Source organism: Giraffa tippelskirchi, chromosome 11 (genome assembly GCF_054371585.1).
Source record: "Giraffa tippelskirchi isolate mGirTip1 chromosome 11, T2T-mGirTip1v1.2.pri, whole genome shotgun sequence".
Taxonomy (NCBI): Eukaryota; Metazoa; Chordata; class Mammalia; order Artiodactyla; family Giraffidae; genus Giraffa; species Giraffa tippelskirchi.
In genome coordinates, this window is record NC_137285.1 from 132,983,226 (window position 1) to 133,004,967 (window position 21,742).

Below are 21,742 nucleotides of genomic sequence, written 5' to 3' on the forward strand. Positions count from 1 at the left end.
TGGATGCCATTATCTTCGTTTATTGAATGTTGAGTTTTAAACTAGCTTTTTCACTCTCCTTTTTCACTTTCATCAAGAGGCTCTTTGGTTTCTCTTCACTTTCTGCCGTAAGGGTGGTGTCATCTGCATATCTGAGGTTATTGATATTTCTCCCGGCAATCTTGATTCCAGCTTGTGCTTCCTCCAGCCCAGCGTTTCTCATGATGTACTCTGCATATAAGTTAAACAAGCAGGGCGACAATATTATTCAGTCATAAAACAAAATGAAATACATACAGCAACATGGATGAACCTTGAAAACACCACGCTAAGTGAAATAAACCAGATCCGAAAGGTCATGTGTTATATAATTCTATTTAAATTAACTGTCTAGACTAGACTAACCCATAGGAGAGAAAGTAGATTAACGATTACCAGGACTAGGAGAAGGGGGAATGGGTAGTGACTGCTTAATGGCTGTACTGTTTCTTTTGGGAGTATTGAAAATGTTCTGAAAGTAAATAGTGGTAATAGTTGCACAATTCTTGGTATACTAAAATTCACTCAACTGTACTTTAAAATACTTAAAATAATAAATTTTGTTTTATGTGAATTTTATTTCAATTGAAAGTACTTAATATATGCACATATTAATCTATGTATATTTATTATTTGTATATATGAAAACATAACCTTTAGATGAATGTTACTAGTTAGAGTGTACTCGCTATACATATTTTGAACATTTTCCTCTTTAGAATATGAGCATCTATTTTATCAATACTGAAATTAGAATCATTGTAATTTTCATCTTATAAAAGTTTTTGAAATGGTGGAATGTCCGTCATAGGAGCAGATGCATCTTTAATAAGATATATAAGGAAATGCTCACCTATTTTTATACTCTCATCTTGTTTACATGTCTTAGCCATATTAGTAAGAGGTCTCTAATATTTTAGGTCTAGTTATTTAATACTATACACCTTAATATTAGAACATTTCTATTCTAGGTTGATATATTTTAACTAATGAGAGACAGTGTGGTATACATTTTAAAAATACACAGTCTATTTTGAAAAAATTTTTTAATGTTTCTGTTGTTGAGTTGTGACCTTTGTCATAACTGTTATTAAATGTTCCTGAGATTGAAAAAAATACAAATATTTATACTAAATGTTGCCTAATATTGACAATACAAAATGTGTGGCTCTGAGTAAAAGTTAGGACAGTGATTTGACTGAATTCTCATAATCGAATATTTATTGAATGCTTGACATGTGACAGGTACCATTCTTTGCATTTACATTTTTAGCTCATTTATTACTTACAACAAACCATTGAAGCAAATACTACTATCTGCATTTTTCCAGTACTGAATGGAGACGTGTAGAGGTGCTACAGGTGGTCAGGGTAACCACAGATACAGCTCTACTGCAAAGTCAGGGTTTGAATCTGAACAATCTGGTTGCTGAATTCAAACTTATAACCTCTATGCTATGTTGAACTATACACATACATTTGTTTCCATTGGAAAAAATGTTACTTTGTGTTTTGTAAGAAATGAATGCTTTGCTAGGTATGATGTATTCAGAGTTTTAATGATACAACTAGTGTCTAATACTAACATATATTATAGAGTGAATCCACTGTGACATCTTTTAGGAGGTTACGAAAATACATGATGATTACTATAATTTTTAGTTGACACAATTTTAAGCATAAGTAAATTTAATCCTGAAAAGTGTAAATTTCAGCTTACACTAATTTATGAAGACACACAGGATAATGTTTACTAATCCAAATGCTCCACTTTATCTTTATGATTACAGCTGATAAAAAACAAAATTACTGCTTATGCTTTCCTTCTCCAAAAAATGTGTGTACTTGTCACAAAACAATGTTTTCTATATGTTTTCTTGTAGCCGCTCAGTAAGTCATTTGGTAGGTCAGCTTCTAAGTAAGGAAAATTGGAATTCTTTGTCTCTTCATTTAATCAGAGATTTTAAATTCTGTTTTCATTGTTAAAGTTAGAGTCATAGGCTCGCAGGTGCAAAACTAATGTTTGATATGGGCAAGATAAATGTCTTTACTCTTAGTTTCTATTTCACCCATTATTTTGGTAAATGAGTTTTTTTAATTATAGAATTACAAACCAGTAAACAGATTATACACAGGCTTTATTTTTACCTGTGGCAAACATAACAATAATTACATGTAACACAAAAGTGCTAATTCTCGACTTTAATAAGAGTATAAAATTTTTTTTGATGATCATAGTGTCTAGCAACAGCATTTGATTTTTGCTAGTATAAAAATTTGAATATTTTTTTCAAATTCTAGTTCATTAGTAAAAATTTAAGTTTTACATTTAATGTTGTGTAAATTTTTCACTACTGTAGAAATATTGATATTGTCATGATATTATGCTTGAGTCAATTTTAAAGTGTCAATTTTTAATACATTGGAAAGTTCTAATATTATGATTTAATAAAATTGTCACTTCTTTTTTTTTTTTTTTACCACAGATGCTTAATAACGTGTCATTCTGTTTTCTTAGAAACTTCCTGCACCATTAATTGATGATAGCTATAAAAAAGAATGCGATGAAGATGTATGCAGTCAAAAAATAGAATCTGACATTAAGATGAAAATAGCTTGGCGTTACCAGTTATTACCCAAGATGGAGGCAAGTCAATAAACTCTTTCCAAAATTGGCAAATATATTTGTTTTCATTTTATAGAATCTCTTGTGATATACTTGTTACTCTTTAAATGCAATACAATGTTTATTTGTTTATTTAAATAATTACTTTGTAGAGTATCTTATCTAAATGACTTTTTTCCAAATTTTATTGTGAAATAATTGACATATGTCACTTTATAACTTTAATGTGTACAGCATGATGATTTGATTTACACAAGTTGTGAAATGATTGCTACAATAGGTTCAGTTAACATCCATCATCCCATATGGATAAAATGAAAAGAAAAGAAAAAGGAAAAAATATTTCTCCTTGTAATGAGAATGCTAGGATTTACTCTCTTAGCTTTCCTATATATGTTGAAGCTGAAACTCCAATATTTTGGCCACCTCATGCTAAGAGTTGACTCATTGGAAAAGACCCTAATGCTGGGAAGGATTAGGGGCAGGAGGAGAAGGGGACGACAGAGGATGAGATGGTTGGATGGCATCACCGACTCAATGGACATGGGTTTGGGTAAACTCTGGGAGTTGGTGATGGACAGGGAGGCCTGGCGTGCTGTGATTCATGGGGTCACAAAGAGTCGGACACGACTGAGCGACTGAACTGAACTGATGTATTATTCTACACTCTTAGCTACAGTCATCATTATGTACATTAAATCCATAATAGTTATTGTCCAGTTGCCCAGTCGTGTCCGACTCCTTGCAACCACATGGACTGCAGCACACCAGGCCTCCCTGTCCCTCACCATCTCCCGGAGTTTGCCCAAGTTCATGTTCATTGCATCAGTGATGCCATCCAGCCATCTCATCCTCTGACGCCCTCTTCTCCTTCTGCCCTCAATCTTTCCCAGCCTCAGGGACTTTTCCAATGAGTTGTCTGTTTGCATCAGATCATCAAAACACTGGAGCTTCAGCTCCATCATCATTCCTTCCAGTGAATATTCAGAGTTGATCTCCCTTAAGATTGACTGGTTTGATCTCCTTGCTGTCTAAGGGACTTTCAGGAGTCTTCTCCAGCACTGTAGTTCAAAGGCATTAACTCTTTGGTGTTCTGCCTTCTTTATGGTCCAGCTCTCACAACCCCATGTGACCACTGGGAAGACCTTAGCCTTAACTATACGGACCTTTGTCAGCAGAGAAATGTCTCTGCTTTTCCATACGTTGTCTAGGTTTGTCATCACTTTCCTGCCAAGAAAGTAATCGTCTTCTGACTTCATGACTGCAGTCACCATCCGCAGTGATTTTGGAGACTGAGAAGAGGATATCTGTCACTATTTCCACATTTTCCCCTTCTGTTTGTCAAGCAGTAATGGAGCCAGATGCCATGATCTGAGTTCTTAGTTTTTTTAATATTTAGTCTTAAGCCAGCTCTTTCACTCTCCTTCTTCACCCTCATCAAGAAGCTCTTTAGTTCTTTTTGCTTTCTGCCATTAGAGTGGTGTCATCCGTATATCTGAGATTGTTGATGTTCCTCCCACCTCTCTTGATTCTGGCTTTTAACTCATCAGTCCTGGCATTTCTCATGATACACTCAGCGTATAGGTTAAATAAATAGGGTGACAGCAGACAGCCCTGTCATACTCCTTTCTCAATCTTGAACCAATCAGTTGTTCCATACAGGGTTCTAACTGTTGTTTCTTGACCCACATACATGTTTCTCAGGAGACAGGTAAGATGGTCTGGTATTCCCATCTCTCTAAGAACTTTCCACAGTTTGTCATGATCCACACAGTCAAAGGCTTTAGCACAGTCGATGAAACAGAGATAGATGTTTTTCTGAAATTGCCTTGCTTTCTGTATCATCCAGGGAATGTTGGCAATTTGATCTCTAGTTCCTTTTTCTTTTCTATAACCAACTTGGACATCTGGAAGTTCTTGGTTCACATAATGCTGAAGCCTAGCATGCAAGATTTTAAGCATGACCTTACTAGAATGGGAGATGAGTGCAATTCTCCAATGGTTATCACATTCTTTGGTACTACCGTTCTTGGGAATTGGGATGAGGATTGACCTTTTCAGTCCTGTGGCCACTGCTGCGTCTTCCAGGTTTGCTGACATAATGAATGCAAAACCTTGACGGCATCCTCCTTTAGGGATTTGAATAGTTCTGCTGGAACTTCATTGCATCCACTAGATTTATTATCCACTAGAAGCAACAGTGCTTCTTAAGGCCCACTTGACTTCACACTCCAAAATGTCTGGCTCTGGGTGACTAAGCATACCATCGTAGTAATCCGGTTCATTAAGATCTTTTTTATACAGTTCTTCTGTGTATTCTTTCCATCTCTTCTTGATCTCTTCAGCACCTACTGGGTCTTTACAATTTTTATCCTTTATTGTGCCCATCTTTGGGCAGAATGCTTCATTGATGTTTCCAATTTTCCTAAAGAGATCTCTAGTCTTTCCCGTTTAGTTGTTTTCTTCTATTATTAAGCACTGTTCATTGAAGAAGGCATTCTTTTCTCTCCAAGTTATTCTTTGAAACTCTGTATTTAATTGGATATACCTTTCCCTCTCTCCCTTGCTTTTTGCTTCTCTTTGTTCTTCCGTTATTTGTAAAGCCTTGTGTAACTCAATGAAGCTATGAGCCATGCAGTGCAGGGCCACTGCAGATGGACAGGTTATAGCAGAGTTCTGACAAAACATGATCTGCTGGAGGAGGGAACGGCAAACTACCCTAGTACACTTGCTGTGAGAACCTCATGAACTGTATAAAAGGGCAAAAATATATAACACCAGAAGATGAGTCCCCTAGGTCTTAAGGTGTCCAATATGCTACTGGGGAAGAACAGAGGAGAATTACCAATAGCCCCAGAATGAATGAAGCAGCTGAGCCAAAGCATATACGATGCTCAGTTGTGGATGTGTCTGGCGGCAAAAGTAAAATCTGATGCTGCAAGGAACAGTATTGTATCGGCACCTGGCATGTTAGGTCCATGAATCAAGGAAAATTGGACGTGGTCAAGCAGGAGATGGTAAGAATAAACATCGACATCCTAGGAATCAGCGAACTACAATGGACAGTAATTGGTGAATTTAATTGAGATGACCATTTATATATACTATTGTGGGCAAGAATCCCATAGAAGACAGAGTAGCCCTCGTAATCAACAAAAAAGAGTCTGAAATACAGTACTTGGGTGCAACCTCAAAAATGACAGAATGATCTTGGTTCATTTCCAAGGCAAGCCATTCAACATCACGGTAATCCAAGTCTAAAGCTCCTACCACTGGTGCTAAAGAAGCTGAAGTTGATCAGTTCTATGAAGACCTAGAAGACCTCCTAGAACTAACACCTAAAAAAAAGTGTTCTATTCATCTTTGGGGATAGGAATGCAAAAGTAGGAAGTAAAGATATACCTAGAGTCCTGGAAAACAGGCAAGTTCAGCCTTGGAGAACAAAATGAAGCAGGGCAAAGGCTAACTGAATTCTGCCAAGAGAATGCACTAGTCATAGCAAATACCCCTTTTCAACAAGACAAGAGACAACTTTACACATGGACATCACCAAATGGTCAATACCGAAATCAAATTGGTTACATTTTTTGTAGCCAAAGATGGAGAAGCTGTATACAGTCAGCAAAAACAAGATCTGGAACTGACTGTGGCTGAGATCAATAGCTAAATTCAGCTTAACTCAAGAAAACCAGGAAAAAAGACTAGGCCAGCCAGGTATGACTTAAATCAAATCCCATATGAATTCACAGTAGAGGTAACAAATAGATTCATGGGACTACATCTACTTAACAGTGTGCCTGAAGAACTATTAACAGAGGTCCGTAACACTATACAGGAGGAGGTGATCAAAACCATACCAAAGAAAGAGAGTACAGAAATGATATGGACCTAACAGAAGCAGAAGATATTAAAAAGAGGTGGCAAGAATACACAGAAGAACTATACAAAAATAAGATCTTCATGACCAAGCTAACCACGATGGTGTGATCACTCACCTAGAACCAAGCATCCTGGAATGCGAAGTCAAGTGGGCCTTAGGAAGCATCTCTACGAACAAAGCTAGTGGAGGTGATAGAATTCCAGTTGAGCTATTTCAAATCCTAAAAGATGATGTTGTGAAACTGCTGCAGTCAATGTGCCAACAAATTTGGAAACCTCAGCAGTCGCCACAGGACAGTTTTCATTCCAATCCCAAAGAAGGGCAATGCCAAAGAATGTTCAGACTACCGCACAGTTGCACTCATCTCACACTCTAGTAAAGTAATGCTCAAAATTCTCCAAGCCAGACTTCAACAGTACGTGAACCGTGAACTTCCTGATGTTCAAGCTGGATTTGCAAAAGGCAGAGGAACCAGAGATCAAATTGCCAACATCCATTGGATCATTGAAAAAGCAGGAGAATTCCAGAAAAACATCTACTTCGGCTTTATTGACTATGCCAAAGCCTTTGACTGTGTGGATCACAATAAACTGTGGAAAATTCTGAAAGAGATGGGAGTACCAGATCACCTGACCTGCCTCCTGAGAAATCTGTATGCAGGTCAGGAAGCAACAGTTAGAACTGGTCATGGAACAACAAACTGATTCCAAATTGGGAAAGGAGTATGTTGAGGCTGTGTATTGTCACCCTGCTTATTTAACTTATACACAGAGTACATCATGAGAAACGCTGAAATGGATGGAGCTCAAGCTGGAATCAAGATTGCCGGGAGAAATATAAATAACCTCAGATATACAGATGACACCACACTTGTGGCAGAAAGCGAAGAAGAACTAAAGAGCCTCTTGATGAAAGTAAAAGAGGAGAGTGAAAAAGTTGGCTTAAAACTCACTATTCAGAAAACTAAGATCATGGCATCTGGTCCCATCGCTTCATGACTGATAGATGGGGAAACAGTGACAGACTTTATTTTCTTGGGCTGCAAAATCACTGCAGATGGTGACTGCAGCCATGAAATTAAAAGGCACTTGCTCCCTGCTGGAAAAGTTATAACCAACTTAGACAGCATATTAAAAAGCAGAGACATTACTTGGCCAATAAACATCCATTTAGTCAAAGCTATGTTTTTTCCAGTAGTCATGTATGGATGTGAGAGTTGGACTATAAATAAAACTGAGTGCCGAAGGATTGATGCTTTTGAACTGTGGTGTTGGAGAAGACTCTTGAGAGTCCCTTCGACTGCAAGGAGATCCAACCAGTCCATCCTAAAGGAAATCAGTCCTGAATATTCATTGGAAGGACTGATGCTGAAGCTGAAACTCCAATACTTTGGCCACCTGATGCAAAGAACTGACTAAATTGAAAAGACCCTTATGCTGGGAAAGGTTGAAAGTGGGAGGAGAAGGGGAGGACAGAGGATGAGATGGTTGGATGGCATCACCGACTCGATGTACATGAGTTTGAGTAAGCTCCAGGAGTTGGTGATGGACAGGGAAGCCTGGCATGCTTCAGTCCATGGGGTCGCAAAGAGTCAGACATGACTGAGTGACTGAACTGAACTGAACTGAAGGCAGAACTGTTATCTGAGGAGGCTTTACAAATATCCGTAGTACTTATTTCTTTTATTTACTTTTCAACCACCTTCCTCCAATTCCCCCTCCCACTACCCTCTACCTTTGGTACCCAACATCTAATCCTTTTTCTATAAGTTAGTTTCTGTTTTATTTGCTTTTAGATTCCACATGTAAGTGAGATTTTACACCATTTGTCTTTTTCTGTCTGACCTATTTCGCTTAGCATAATGCCACTAAGTTCCATCCTAGTTGTTGCAAATGACAGGATTTTCTCATTTTTTAAAGACTAAACAACATTCCGGTATATATATCACAACTTCTTTATTCACTTATCCATCAATTGACACTTAGGTTGTTTCCATTTCTTAACTATTGTAAATAAAGCTGCTGTGAACTTGGAGTTGCAGGTACCTTTTTGAGTTAGTATTTTCATTTCCTTTGAATATATTCCCAGAAGTATAATTGCTAGATCCTATGGTAGTTCCATTTTTAATTGTTAAGTATCCTCTATACCATTTTCCATAATCACTGCACCAGTGTACAATCCCACCAACATAGTACATCCATGCCAGCATTTGTTATCTCTTTTTCTTTCCCATGATGGCTATTTTAACAGGCGTGAAGTAATTATCTTAACAACTTAGCATTGTGGTTTTAACTTGCATTTCTGTAATGACTAGTGTTGTTGAGAATATTCTCATGTACCTGTAGGCCTTTTTAATATCATCTTTGGAAAAATGTCTATTCAGATCCTTTCTCCCTTTTTTTAATTGTTTTTTTTTTCTTACTATTGAGTTATATGAGTTTTTAAACACATTTTGCATATTAACCCCTTATCAGATACATGGCTTACAAAAATTTTTTCCCAGTCCATAGGTTATGTTTTCCCTTTGTGATTGTTTCTTTGGCTGTAAAGACACTTTTTAGTTTGATGTAGTCAACTTGTTTATTTTTTAGTTTGTTGTATATGCTTTAGGTATCAAATCCAAATACATTACCAAGATCCATGTCAAGGAGTTTTATTCTTATGTTTTCTTTTAGGAGTTTCATGATTTGCAGGTCTTACATTTAAGTCTTTAATGTGTTTCAAGGTAATTTTTGTGAGTGGAGTAAGATAGGGGTTCATTTTCATTCTTTTACATTTCAATTTCTAGTTATCCCAATACCATTTATTGAAGAGAAGGTCTTTTCTTTTTTGAGTCTTCTTGGCTACCTTGTCAAACATTAGTTGACCATGTATGCTTGGGTTTATTTCTGGGCTTTCAAGTGTGTTCCCGTGTTCTGTTTGTTTTTATGTCAATATCATACTGTTTTGATTAATATAGCTTTATCATATAGCTTGAAATCAAGAAGTGTGCTGCATCCTGCTTTGTTCTTCTTTCTCAAAATTTCTTTGGCTTTTGAGGGTCTTTTGTGGTTTCATATAAATTTTAGTAGTGTTTTTTCTACTTCTATAAAAATCGCCATTAGAATCTTGATAAGGATTGTACTGAATCTATGAATCAAGGGTCCTCAACCTCCAGGCCAGGCCAGAGCCTGCTGGTACTGCCTGTCAGATCAGGGGTGACATTAGATTAAAAATAAAATGCACAGTAAATGTAATATGCTTGAATAATCTGAAATTATCTCTCCCTGACCTGCCCCGGTCCATGGAAAACTTGTCTTCCACAAAACTGGTCATTGGTGCCAAAAAGGTTGGAGACCGCTGCTATAAATGACTTTTGGTGGTATTAACATTTTAACAATATTAATTCCACAATCCATGAACATGGAATACCTTTCCATTTATTTGTATCTTCTTCAGTTTTTTTCATCAATGTCTTATAGTTTTCATAATACAGATCTTTCACCTCCTTGGTTAAATTTACTTCTAAGTATTTTATTGTTTTTGATGCTATTGTAAATGGGATGATATTTCCTAAAAATTAACAAGCCCATGCAAGCCACAGCTGCTGAAGCCCATGCTGTGCAACAAGAGAAGCTACAGCCTTCAGAAGCCATTGCACCACAACTAGAGAAAGCCCTCACACCGAACAAAGACCCAGCACAACCAAATAAATAATAAAGAAAGAAATGGGCTCACACATTTAGAAAACAAACTTAAATAAATAAATGCATGGTAGACTGTCAATCACATTACCTTCCTGCCAACCTCAGACACAGCCTTAGAATTCTCTGTGGAGTGTCTGGGTGGTTTCTACCAGTTAATGAGAATTTGAATTATGAGGTGAAATCCATTATAAGCCCACATTATGAAAATATAAACTTCTCAAGATTGTATTCAAGATTTATACCACGTAATCCAAGTCTGCCTTTTTGGTCTCTGTCCTGTGTGTGCATAAAACACTGTATTCACCCATGCTATGAGAACTGCTCTATGTGAATTGCTTGTATTTCTGCTGGCAGTGCTTTTCCCTTTCTAACTCACCAACTCATCCTTCTCCAAGTGTAAATAATATGTCATTATCTAGTTTCTTTTATTTGTTTCCATAATACCACATGTATTTTAAAGTACTCTTATACATTGTTTTTAATTTGTTCGTAGTATAATTCTTTTCTCCACCAGAAAGAATTCCGTATAGGGCAGAGATCTTGTTTTATTTTCTCTTGTATCTCTAGCACCTGTATTAATGCCATTTATTCATTCATTCAGTCAGAAAATACTGATTAAGCATCAAGTGTGTACCAAGTATAAAATGTGTCGTAATAGGCATATATTAAGCAGTGGTTAATTGTTCTAATTCAGATGGGAATGGTGTTTAAATAGTATTATTTTTAAGTGTGATTTAAGTGACTGTGAACAAACTATAAATTGGAGAGGGAATACTTGCAGCTCATATAATAGAATAAGAAATAGTCTACCATCTCAACTTTTAAGAACAGGAAAAATTGTAAAAAAAAGAAATTTAGGTGGCTCTTAAACTTAAGAACAGATGCCAAATTTCAGTTATAATAAAAGAAATGCAAATTAAAGCTAAATTAAAATTAATTTAATGCAAATTAAAACCTGCCATTTTTCTCTTACTAGATTGTCAATAATATAAAATGTTTGGTAAGACATTAAATTAATAAAGACGGGAAGAAACTAGTACTCTCATGCTTTGCTGGTAGAAATATAAATAGCTTCCGTGGAGGGTAATTTGTCAGTATCCTTCAAAATTACAAAAACTTGTACCCTTTGATTGTTTATTGGAAATTTACATCATTAATATATTTACTCAGATGTAAAATTCAATATGCATGACCTGTATATGAGGCATGTTTTTTTATAGCAAAAAATTAGAAATAGTCTAAATGTCCATCAGTAAGCAACTAGTTAAATAAACTATGATAAATGTGTACAGTAGAAAACCATACATTTGTATTAAAAAATAAAAGGAAGTTCAGCAGTCAGAAATTGTTGCAGAGATAGCTTAGAATGTGAATGAAAACTGGGTATAAGAGGCCAGAATAAATGTAGTTGTTCTGCTTGGAAAATGTAAATTAATTTATAAGGATTAAAACACACAATGTAGGACTTACACTTGAGAACCCTAATGGCAAAAACTTCATGCCTCTAATCTGGCAGATTGATTTAAGTAACTGGGCTTAAGGATGACTTTTGTAAAAAGTAACCGTATTTCTAATTTTTCTGCTGGTGTGTTCTGAAAGACATTAATAATATAAACTCTAAGTTGAATTTAGTTTTTGTGTAAAGATATTATACCAATTAAGTTTTACTTTATATAAAATACTTGTATCTTCCATTTCCTTTTCTTTTTTAAACTCTTATCTCATCTTGGTTTTCGTCTTTTCATGGTCACTGACATTCTTGAAGTGAAGTTGTCAGTGAGGATATGAGTAATTGAAACTTTAAGACTTTTTCTTACTGCTTGTTATGAAATCTGTTTCAATTTGGGGAGAAAATTCTTTATTTCTTTATAATTTTAGTTGTCTCTTTCTGTATTGTAATTGCAGACACTCTTCCTACCCCCTTTTATATACGAGTAATACTGCTTATTCTGTTTTTTCTTTTTAGAGTATGGTGTGCTTGCAATTGTTACTATGGGAGTAAACTTCTGCGATGTTACACATTTACACATAAACCTCAGTTTTCAAGGCTTAGAGCTTGAGGGTTTTAGAAGTTATGATTTTACAATGGTTTTCTCCAGATGATTTACTTTCCCATTTTCTTCAAGACTCCACTAAAGTATCACTTTATTGGGAATGCCTTCCTTTGTCACTCTATATAAAATAAAACCACTCTCTCATACCCTTTCACCACCATATTTTTCTTCAGAGAACTTATCATCACTTAGCATATAATGTATCATCCATCTCCTCTGACTAGAGTGTGAGTCAGTGGGAGAAAAAGACTGACTATTTTGTTTTCCTAGTCTATAGTAGGTGCTCAATAGTTGCTTGTTAAATACATAAGTGAATGAATTATTTGGTGTGTGAATTAAATGTTAAAGTGAGTTAAGTTGCATTAATGAATACACACCAAGTCGTAGCTTATTTTGAATTCACACTCAGTGGACAAGCTTTCGTTTACTAGTATTCATAAGCAAGTTCTGTTGAGTTTAGAAAATAGAGTCATCTTCTGACTTCTTTGCTTTTCTTTGAAATGTCACTAGCCTGTATATTTGCCTGTCACAGAAATTTTGTACATGATGATTTACCAAGAGTGATAAACTTTGATGATCACCTGTCATTATCTGCTTTATAAATCTAGACCTTATCTTGCCATTATCAGTTTAAAAACAACAGTAAAACCCTGGTTTTCTGTATTTTACTTGAGATAAAATATAGTTAATACTATTATGAGTAAAGTTTAATCAAGCAGTCCAAAACATAATGTAACAGAAAGGCATTCTGTCGATTTTCAGAGATGCCTTTTAATATAAATTATCTCTCAGTCCTAAGAATGTAGTCCTATTCCCATTTAAGGAATGCAAAATAGGATAAGAATATGTACACTTAAATAAATAACACTAGCTCAGTAAAGCATAAAGTAGTGCTTCTTCCCATTGGAGGGGTGTATAGTTTGTAGATGCCAATTTTCCTTCATCCTATGATTTTGATTTTCTCTCCTGGGTGGACATGTGTCCTTCTTTCCTATCGAATCATTAAACAAAACCTTGTTCCCTGTTCACCCCAAGGATTGATAAAAGTGAAAAAGTGTTAGTTGCTCAGTTGTGTCCACCTTTGCAAATCCATAGACTGTATAGCCTGTTAGGCTCCTCTCTCCCTGGAGTTCTTTAAGCAAGAATAAATACTGGAGTGGGTTGTCATTCCCTTCTCCAGGGAATCTTCCTGACCCAGAAATCAAACCCAGGTCTCCTGGATTATAGGCAGATTCTGTACTGCCTGAGCCACCAAGGAGGCCCATGCCTTTCCAAGGATGATGACCTACAATCTATTCTGAGACTTAATTTTTTTAATACTGTAGAACTCTAGTACCAAGGCTTAGAATGGCAATTTATAACAGCATATTAGATCTCTATTATATTAAATCCTCATTACACTTCGGCTATCCATCTTAGTAGTTCAGCTACAACAGTCCAGTGATAGAATATACATGTTTTAGATGACAACAAATACCATTTTTCCAGTAGAGCAGTGTAATGGCAAAGGATAGTGATGGATCTTATGATTCTCTAGTGAATCATAACACAATAATAACAATTCATAATATTTACGTAGTGCTTGATAATTTACAAGATATTCATTTCCAGTATTTCATTAGATTCTTACAATAGTCTGGTGAAATTATTATTATTAGCTCTGGTTTCTAATGATTTAACTGATGCTCAAAATGGTTAATAACTGTTTGGATTCTTGCTTTCTGTTATGCTGTATTGAGAAACAAGAAATGATAACACTAAGAAAATGTCTTATTTGGACTGGTTTTTTTCTGGTGCAGCTTTTGCCTGAATTTCTGCTTTCTTTCTGACATATTCATGGTGAGGGAGGGTATTGTTTTGTTGCTCCTCTTGGAAACCTTTAGCATAGTAAATTTTTATTTAACCATTCAATTTTACTCTCTTCCACAGCTGACAAAGTTAAAGGGTAGTTTATGAATGTGAATTAAGTTTTCATTATGTAAAACTATACCAAACTGAGTAAATAGTTATTGATTGGAATAGGTATTGATGATAATTTAATTTTTCTAGTGCATTTATTGTTTCAGGAAGTTGATAGTTTTTCATGGATTACCATTATTATTATTAGATTTAAAGCATTCAGTGACCTTTTTAAAAGGAAATACTTTAAGTCTTTATTTTACAATTCTAGACCTCAGAAGAATTCACAACATTTCGATCATCTGATGATATGTTAACACTCTGTGTCTTGGGTAGAAAAAAAGCTTACAAAATTGTTTTTCCTGTAAGAGAATATTTATTTTTCATTTTTATTGCAGCATTAAAGTTTTTCATCATTGATTAAATGTTTAATGTCTACCCTATAAATATTTTAGTTGCCATATCTAATCTTAATTTCTAAAAAAAGTAATAATTTAATTTTAATTTTAAAATTTTCCAAATTTTTTCATTTTGACGAATTATTTGTGTTCTGTGTGTAGACTGACACAGCATGAAATCAGTTTTCTGCCTTAATTCATCCCAAATCTCAGATTTTGATGACATTAATATTATAATTAGAAACATTGGTAGAGACGGCAACTTAAAAAGCATACTTTTCTTCTTGGCAATTTAGCATATTTCTCAGAGTGCACAGGACTTCAAGAACCTTCAGTCCACTAATAAATTTATTAACTTAAAAGAAGCGAAAAGTCTCTCTTTCTTTCTCTCTCCCCATGGCCAGTCCGCTAAAATAGATTATTCATGCTTATTTGATTCAGGTAGGCTTTTGCAAGCTTCCCTACTAGGCCTGGGAATGTGGTACATTGAGGCCTTTTCAGAGGCTTCTGACATAGACCAGGCTTTTATTGCATGGTGTTTTATTATTACCAAATCCTAGTCTCCACCCAGTTTGTAGGCACTCCGCTTATTCTTTTGAATCAGGAAAGGTTATCACCTACCTTAATCCATGCAGCAGTGTGGATTAAGGACACCAATGTGCCCCAGGATTCTCAAAGAGGATCCTGGAAACTTCTTGTTTCTTCTTTTTTGCTGTCTTTACTAAATTCTATTGGGCCTTAGGGGGATTTGCATCTGAAATGGGCAACCTGGTGTTTTTCTCAATGAAGACATCAGATCAAAGTTCAGTTAGTCAAGGCCTTTCTAAAACATTAAGGGGGCTTGGACTTACACAATAAAAAGATGAGCTCTAGCAGAGATTGCAGTAAAAACATTTTGAACCATAATCCGGATAAAGAATAGATTATAGGCCAAAGAACAGACCTTGTTTAAATTGCTTTAGACTAATAACTTTACATTTAAAAACCTTACACCCTCTTTTTAAGAAACAAATTTTAATGTGACATAATGTACTTGTTAGCAATTTCGTGGCAAATGGATAAATCATGTTTTTGAAACCATACTTCTGTATATATAGTATTGAAAAGATTAGATTAAGTCAGTTGATAGGTCTCTTTTATTAATGAAAACAAATAGTACCTTATGGAGGAATGAAGAGCTATTCCATATATCAAATGAATGACAAACCCCCAGACTCTGAATCTGAGAATAGTGTTTCTACTAGACTTTAATTTTTTTTAATTCTGTATTACTATATAATTTGATGTTTGTAGGGATTTAATTTAATATGAATTCCTGAAGTCTTAAAATGCAAACACCTAGTGGCAAGTGAATGTCTATTTCTTCTCTGAATTACAAAATTGTCACTTAGAAAAATAAGTTAAGAACCTACTCTGTACAGTTCCTCAGTTTCCATAAATATTACCTAGTTTTGTTGAGTGTTCTGAAATTTTTTGTGTTTTGTAGCATCCAAGACAGTGAAAATTAAGTAAATAAAGATCAGAGATTTTATTAGAAACTATTGCCAGACAGAGTCTGTTAGTTCAACTTTGGATAAAGGTATATTTCTAATGTGCTGAATGAAAGAAATCAGCCCAGAGTCCATTCAAATCAGTATAATATTAATGTTATATTACTAGGGTTCAGCTGTCCTATGTAATTAAATTCAGCATCAGTAGTTATTAAAGTTTCCTCTAAGAGAGAGAATTGTTTGGAGAAATTGTTAGTGGAGGGCACAAAAGAGGAATTATCAATGGACTAATAATGAATATGCCAGATCTCTGATTTAACTAAGAGAGCTTGTATACGTTTTCCCACTTTATCATGTGCCTTCTTCCTATCTGGAATACCTCAATATATTTTATACAGTAAGCTTCATTTTATTTGTAAGAAGTTTTGAAGATTATATATACACATGGTCTTATGAGAATTTAGTTTTAATATGATGTTCCGTTCAATGTATATAAATAGCGTGTTTCTTTTGGACCCCTCTTCAATGAATTAATTTGGCTTAAGTTTTCTAAACTGTGAATTTATTTTATTATTAAAACTTGAAGTCTTAAACATTAATTGAGTTATGTATATAAAATTTTTGAACTGAGGAACGTATGGTAAAAAAAAAGGCAAAGTGAAAGAAAGTGGAAGTCGCTTAGTCGTTGCTGACTCTTTGTGACCCCATGGACTATATAGTCCGTGGAGTTATCCAGGCCAAAATACTAGAGTGGGTACTTTCCCTTCTCCAGGGGATCTTCCCAACCCAAGATTGAACCCAGGTCTCCCACAATGCAGGCAGATTCTTTACCAGCTGAGCCACCAGGGAAGCCCAAGAATACTGCAGTTGGTAGCCTATCCCTTCTCCAGGGGATCTTCCCGACCCGGGAATCAAACCAGGGTCTCCTGCATTGCAGGCAGATTCTTTACCAACTGAGCTATCAGGGAAGTTCCCCCCGCAAAAAAGCAAAGAGATGGTTAATTTCTTTTTTTTTTTCTTTTCTACAAAGTTAAATCTATTCAACTTTTTTTTTAAATTTATTTATCTATCTGTTTTTTTACTTTACAATATTGTATTGGTTTTGCCATACATTGACATGAATCCACCGTGGTTGTACATGTGCTCCCCATCCAGAACCCCCCTCTAACCTCCCTTCCCATCCCATCCCTCTGGGTCATCCTGGTGCACCAGCACCGAGCACCCTGTATCATGCATCGAACCTGGACTGGCGATCTGTTTCACATATGATAATTTACATGCTTCAGTGCCATTCTCCCATATCATCCCACCCTCACCCTCTCCCATACAGTCCATAATACTGTTCTGTTTATCTGTGTCTCCCTTGATGTCTTGCATACAGGGTTATCTTTATGATTGACTAAATACCATATATATGTGTTAGTATACTGTATTGGTGCTTTTCTTTCTGGCTTACTTCACTCTGTATAATAGGCTCCAGTTTCATCCACCTCATTAGAACTGATTCGAATATTCTTTTTAATGGCTGAGTAATATTCCATTGTGTATATGTACCACAGCTTCCTTATCTCTTCATCTGCTGATGGACATCTAGGTTGCTTCCATGTCCTGGCTATTATAAACAGTGCTGCGATGAACATTGGGGTACACATGTCTCTTTCAATTCTGGTTTCCTCAGTGTGTATGCCCAGCAGTGGGATTGCTTGGTCATATGGCAGTTGTATTTCCAGTTTTTTGAGGAATCTCCACACTCTTCTCCATAGTGGCTGTACTAGTTTGCATTCCCAACAGTGTAATAGGGTTCCCTTTTCTCCACACCCTCTCCAGCATTTATTGCTTATAGACTTTTGGATAGCAGCCATTCTGACTGGTGTGAAATGGTACCTCATTGTGGTTTTGATTTGCATTTCTCTAATAATGAGTGATGTTGAGCATCTTTTCATGTGTTTGTTAGCCATCTGTATGTCTTCTTTGGAGAAATGTCTTTAGTTCTTTGGCCCACTTTTTGATTGGGTCGTTTATTTTTCTGGAATTGAGCTGCAGGAGTTGCTTGTATATTTTTGAGATTAATTGTTTGTCCATTGCTTTGTTTGCTATTATTTTCTCCCATTCTGAAGGCTGTCTTTTCACCTTGCTTATAGTTTCCTTTGTTGTGCAAAAGTTTTAATTTTAATTAGGTCCCATTTGTTTATTTTTGCTAATATTTCCAATATTCTGGGAGGTGGGTCGTAGAGGATCCTGCTGTGGTTTATGTCAGAGAGTATTTTGCCTATGTTTTCCTCTAGGAGTTTTATAGTTTCTGATCTTACGTTTAGATCTTTAATCCATTTTGAGTTTATTTTTGTGTGTGGTGTTAGAAAGTGTTCTAGTTTCATTCTTTTACAAGTGGTTGGCCTGTTTTCTCAGCACCACTTGTTAAAGAGATTGTCTTTTCTCTATTGTATATTCTTGCCTCCTTTGTTGAAGACAAGGTGTCCATAGGTGCGTGGATTTATCTCTGGGCTTTCTATTTTGTTCCATTGATGTATATTTCTGTCCTTGTGCCAGTACCAAACTGTCTTGATGACTGTGGCTTTGTCGTAGAGCCTGAATTCAGGCGGGTTGATTCCTCCAGTTCCATTCTTCTTTCTCAAGATTGCTTTGGCTACTCAAGGTTTTCTTGTATTTCCATACAAATTGTGAAATTATTTGTTCTAGTTCTCTGAAAAATACCATTGGTAGCTGGATAGGGATTGCATTTAATCTATAGATTGCTTTGGATAGTATACTCATTTTCACTATATTGAATCTTCTGATCCATGAACACAGTATATTTCTCCATCTATTTGTGTCCTCTTTGATTTCTTTCACCAGTGTTTTATAGTTTTCTGTAATTTCTTATTAAACTTAGGGAAGCACCAGGAGTGAAGATACATGAGAGATGTAAAGGTTGATCTCTAACTATAAATAGTTTACAATAACAAATATTTTTGCATGCTTCTTTGAAATTTAATGTCTATGTATATCAGTTCTTCCGTATTTGCATTAAAAATGTATAAATATATCAGTATTTTGCTGAATGTAGTATAAGTAAATTACAGTTTAAAGAAAAGAAATTTTTAACAACCAGTGTGGGTTTTCTTATCAGGCTGGACCAGTATCATCTTCAAGATTTGGTCACTATTATGATATATCAAAAAGGATACCACAAGAACTCATTGAGACCTCAAAGTGGCATGGATTTTTTCTCCCAGAAAAAATATCATCAACTTTTAATGTAGAACCCTGGTAAGTTAATGATTTCAATTCTGATTTCAAAGGTTAGTAAAATACATTTTTACCACAGTCTTTGAAAGAATGCCTATTTAAAGGAACAAATCCTAATAAATGTTAGTTTTCTAGGTAATATGTAACCTTAATATTTTATGTTATTTCATTATACGTGATTTTTCTAATCCTGTAACTGTTGGACCTACCATTTCTCTTTAATTTGCAACTTGACAAATCTGGATACCAAATTTGTAATAACTATTGTTTGTTTTCAATAAAATGTGAAATAATTCAGTAATAGGATCTTTCAGCCCTAAATGCACAAGATACATAAATATTGCTTATTGATAATAATAGCAGTGAAAATGGTATAAAATCATGCTGTTGCTCCATGTTTTTGATACAATAAACCAACACAACATATTCATACTGCTACTAACTTTATTAAGGCAAAACTCTGAAAATTAAAGACTTGACATTGAATAATTTATAAAGTATTAGGACTGTAAGGAGATCAAATCAGCCAGTCCTAAAGGAAATCAATCCTGAATATTCATTGGAGAGACTGATGCTGAAGCTCAAGCTCAAGCTCCAATACTTTGGCCACCTGATGCGAAGAGTTGACTCATTAGAAAAGACCCTGATGCTGGGAAAGACTGAAGGCAAGACGAGAAGGGAACGAGAGGATGAGATGGTTGGATGGCATCACCGACTCAATGGACATGGGTTTGAGCAAGCTCCAGGAGATGGTAAAGGACAGGGAAGCCTGCGTGCCTCAGTCCATGGGGTTGCAAAGAGTCAGACATGACTGAGCGACAGAACAACAATAAAGAAATACTTAATTTTAATTCATATTGCAGTTGAATCAAGGGAACGTTTTCAGGGAATAGGTTGTTGCCTCACAGAATAGGTTGTTGCCTCACAGAATAGGTTGTTGCCTCACAGAATAGGTTGTTTTCTTTTACGCTGTAAAACCATTATTTTCAAAATGAAATGAGTTATTATATGTTGATTTATGACTTAAAAATCTAGAGTCTCTTTCCCGGAAATATTCCCTGAGAGTTTAGTGAAAACTATGTCATCTATTTGATTTTGTTGCTTATACTAGTTCCTAATTTTTGTCATTCACTGAACCAGACATATGTATACACATACTTGGGAAATAGATTAAAATAGTGTCTTAAAGAACCGACTTTGAATCTGGGTTTTATGATTTACTTTTTGAGAAATCATGGAGACATTTCTGATTTAAAAATCTCTGTTAGCAGTAATGCTATACTGTCTCCATTCATGGAGTGCTTAGGGAAATGAAAAATGTACATTAATTATGATGTAAATACATGAAAAGAGATATAGTGTTACTTTTGTAATTTAAAAAAATTAAAGAAACCTCTTTTAAGCCAGAAAATACAAAGTGATTGTCATTCACTCAGCAACTAAAGTGACAGGAAATTAACATTTGTCAATTACCTGAACAAAATCAGGTGATGTTCCAGGCATTAGACCATGGGCTATCTCATTTATCCTCCAAACAACCCTACAAGAGAAGTAGTATTATCCCCACTTTGTAGGAAACTTGAGGTCAGAGACACTGAGCAGCTTTACCACTAGTTTAGTCGGGGAGTGAGTAAAGCTGACACCAAACCTAAGTATCTAAAACCCTCTGCTCTCTTTTCTTTACCAAGCTATCTCCATTTACTGCTGCAGTAAATGTATAACCCAACAAGAAGCTGGGCACCAGAAAAATTATACTTTGATTAGATATGGGAATATAGTTTTTTAAATATATTTTAAGAATATTTTTGAGAACTAACAGTTTTACATGGAACAGGAAAATTTATAGATTTTAATTATCAAGGCAGTATTTCATTTCATAGTAGTTAACTGGTAATTCATTTATTTCATATTAAACTTAAATGCTTAATTAAATGTAATTAAACTTTAAACATGTAATTAAATTAATTTTGAAAATGGGTACTTTACCATGTGAGATTTATTTTATGAAAAGCGTGTGCTCATTTCACTAAAATGAACTTTACTGGTTCATTTATAAAACAATAAAGCTAAGCCTTACACTTGTCCATACTTTTCCTATAATTAAGACGAGAGGATATGGCTGTGTCTATCATGTATGAGGATATAATATATAATTTTATAATTTCTAAAGGCACTGTTGAAACCTATAAAGTCTTTTTTTTCCAGTAAGAAGAACTGAAGGTCATTTGAAATCTGTAATAACTAAAATTACAGGTATATTTGCCAATGGAAAATGTTCATACCTACAGTTTAAACTTTCAAATTAAAACCTGGTTGTAGAAACTTGAAATGTATCACAATTATATTGCCTAGATAATTTTGTTTTGGTATTTTACTGTTATAAATCTGATAATCTCAAACATAAAACAATAGAAAAACTGATTTTGAGAATAATTCTAAAATAGT

The 21,742-nt window shown here is 35.1% G+C and overlaps 1 protein-coding gene across 20 annotated transcripts in view; it reads left to right on the forward strand.

The window, feature by feature from the left end:
- Positions 1-21,742, forward strand: part of ELP4 (elongator acetyltransferase complex subunit 4) — a 225,989-nt gene that overhangs the window by 38,676 nt on the left and 165,571 nt on the right. For all 20 annotated transcript variants that reach the window (XR_014069375.1, XR_014069373.1, XR_014069376.1 and 17 more), the window contains 2 exons: positions 2,537-2,665; positions 19,179-19,318. Coding sequence is in view for 15 of the 20 variants with exons in the window: in XM_081544096.1 (XP_081400222.1) it covers positions 2,537-2,665; positions 19,179-19,318 (269 nt within the window). In the remaining 5 variants the exon portion in view is untranslated. The remainder of the gene's footprint in view (positions 1-2,536; positions 2,666-19,178; positions 19,319-21,742) is intronic.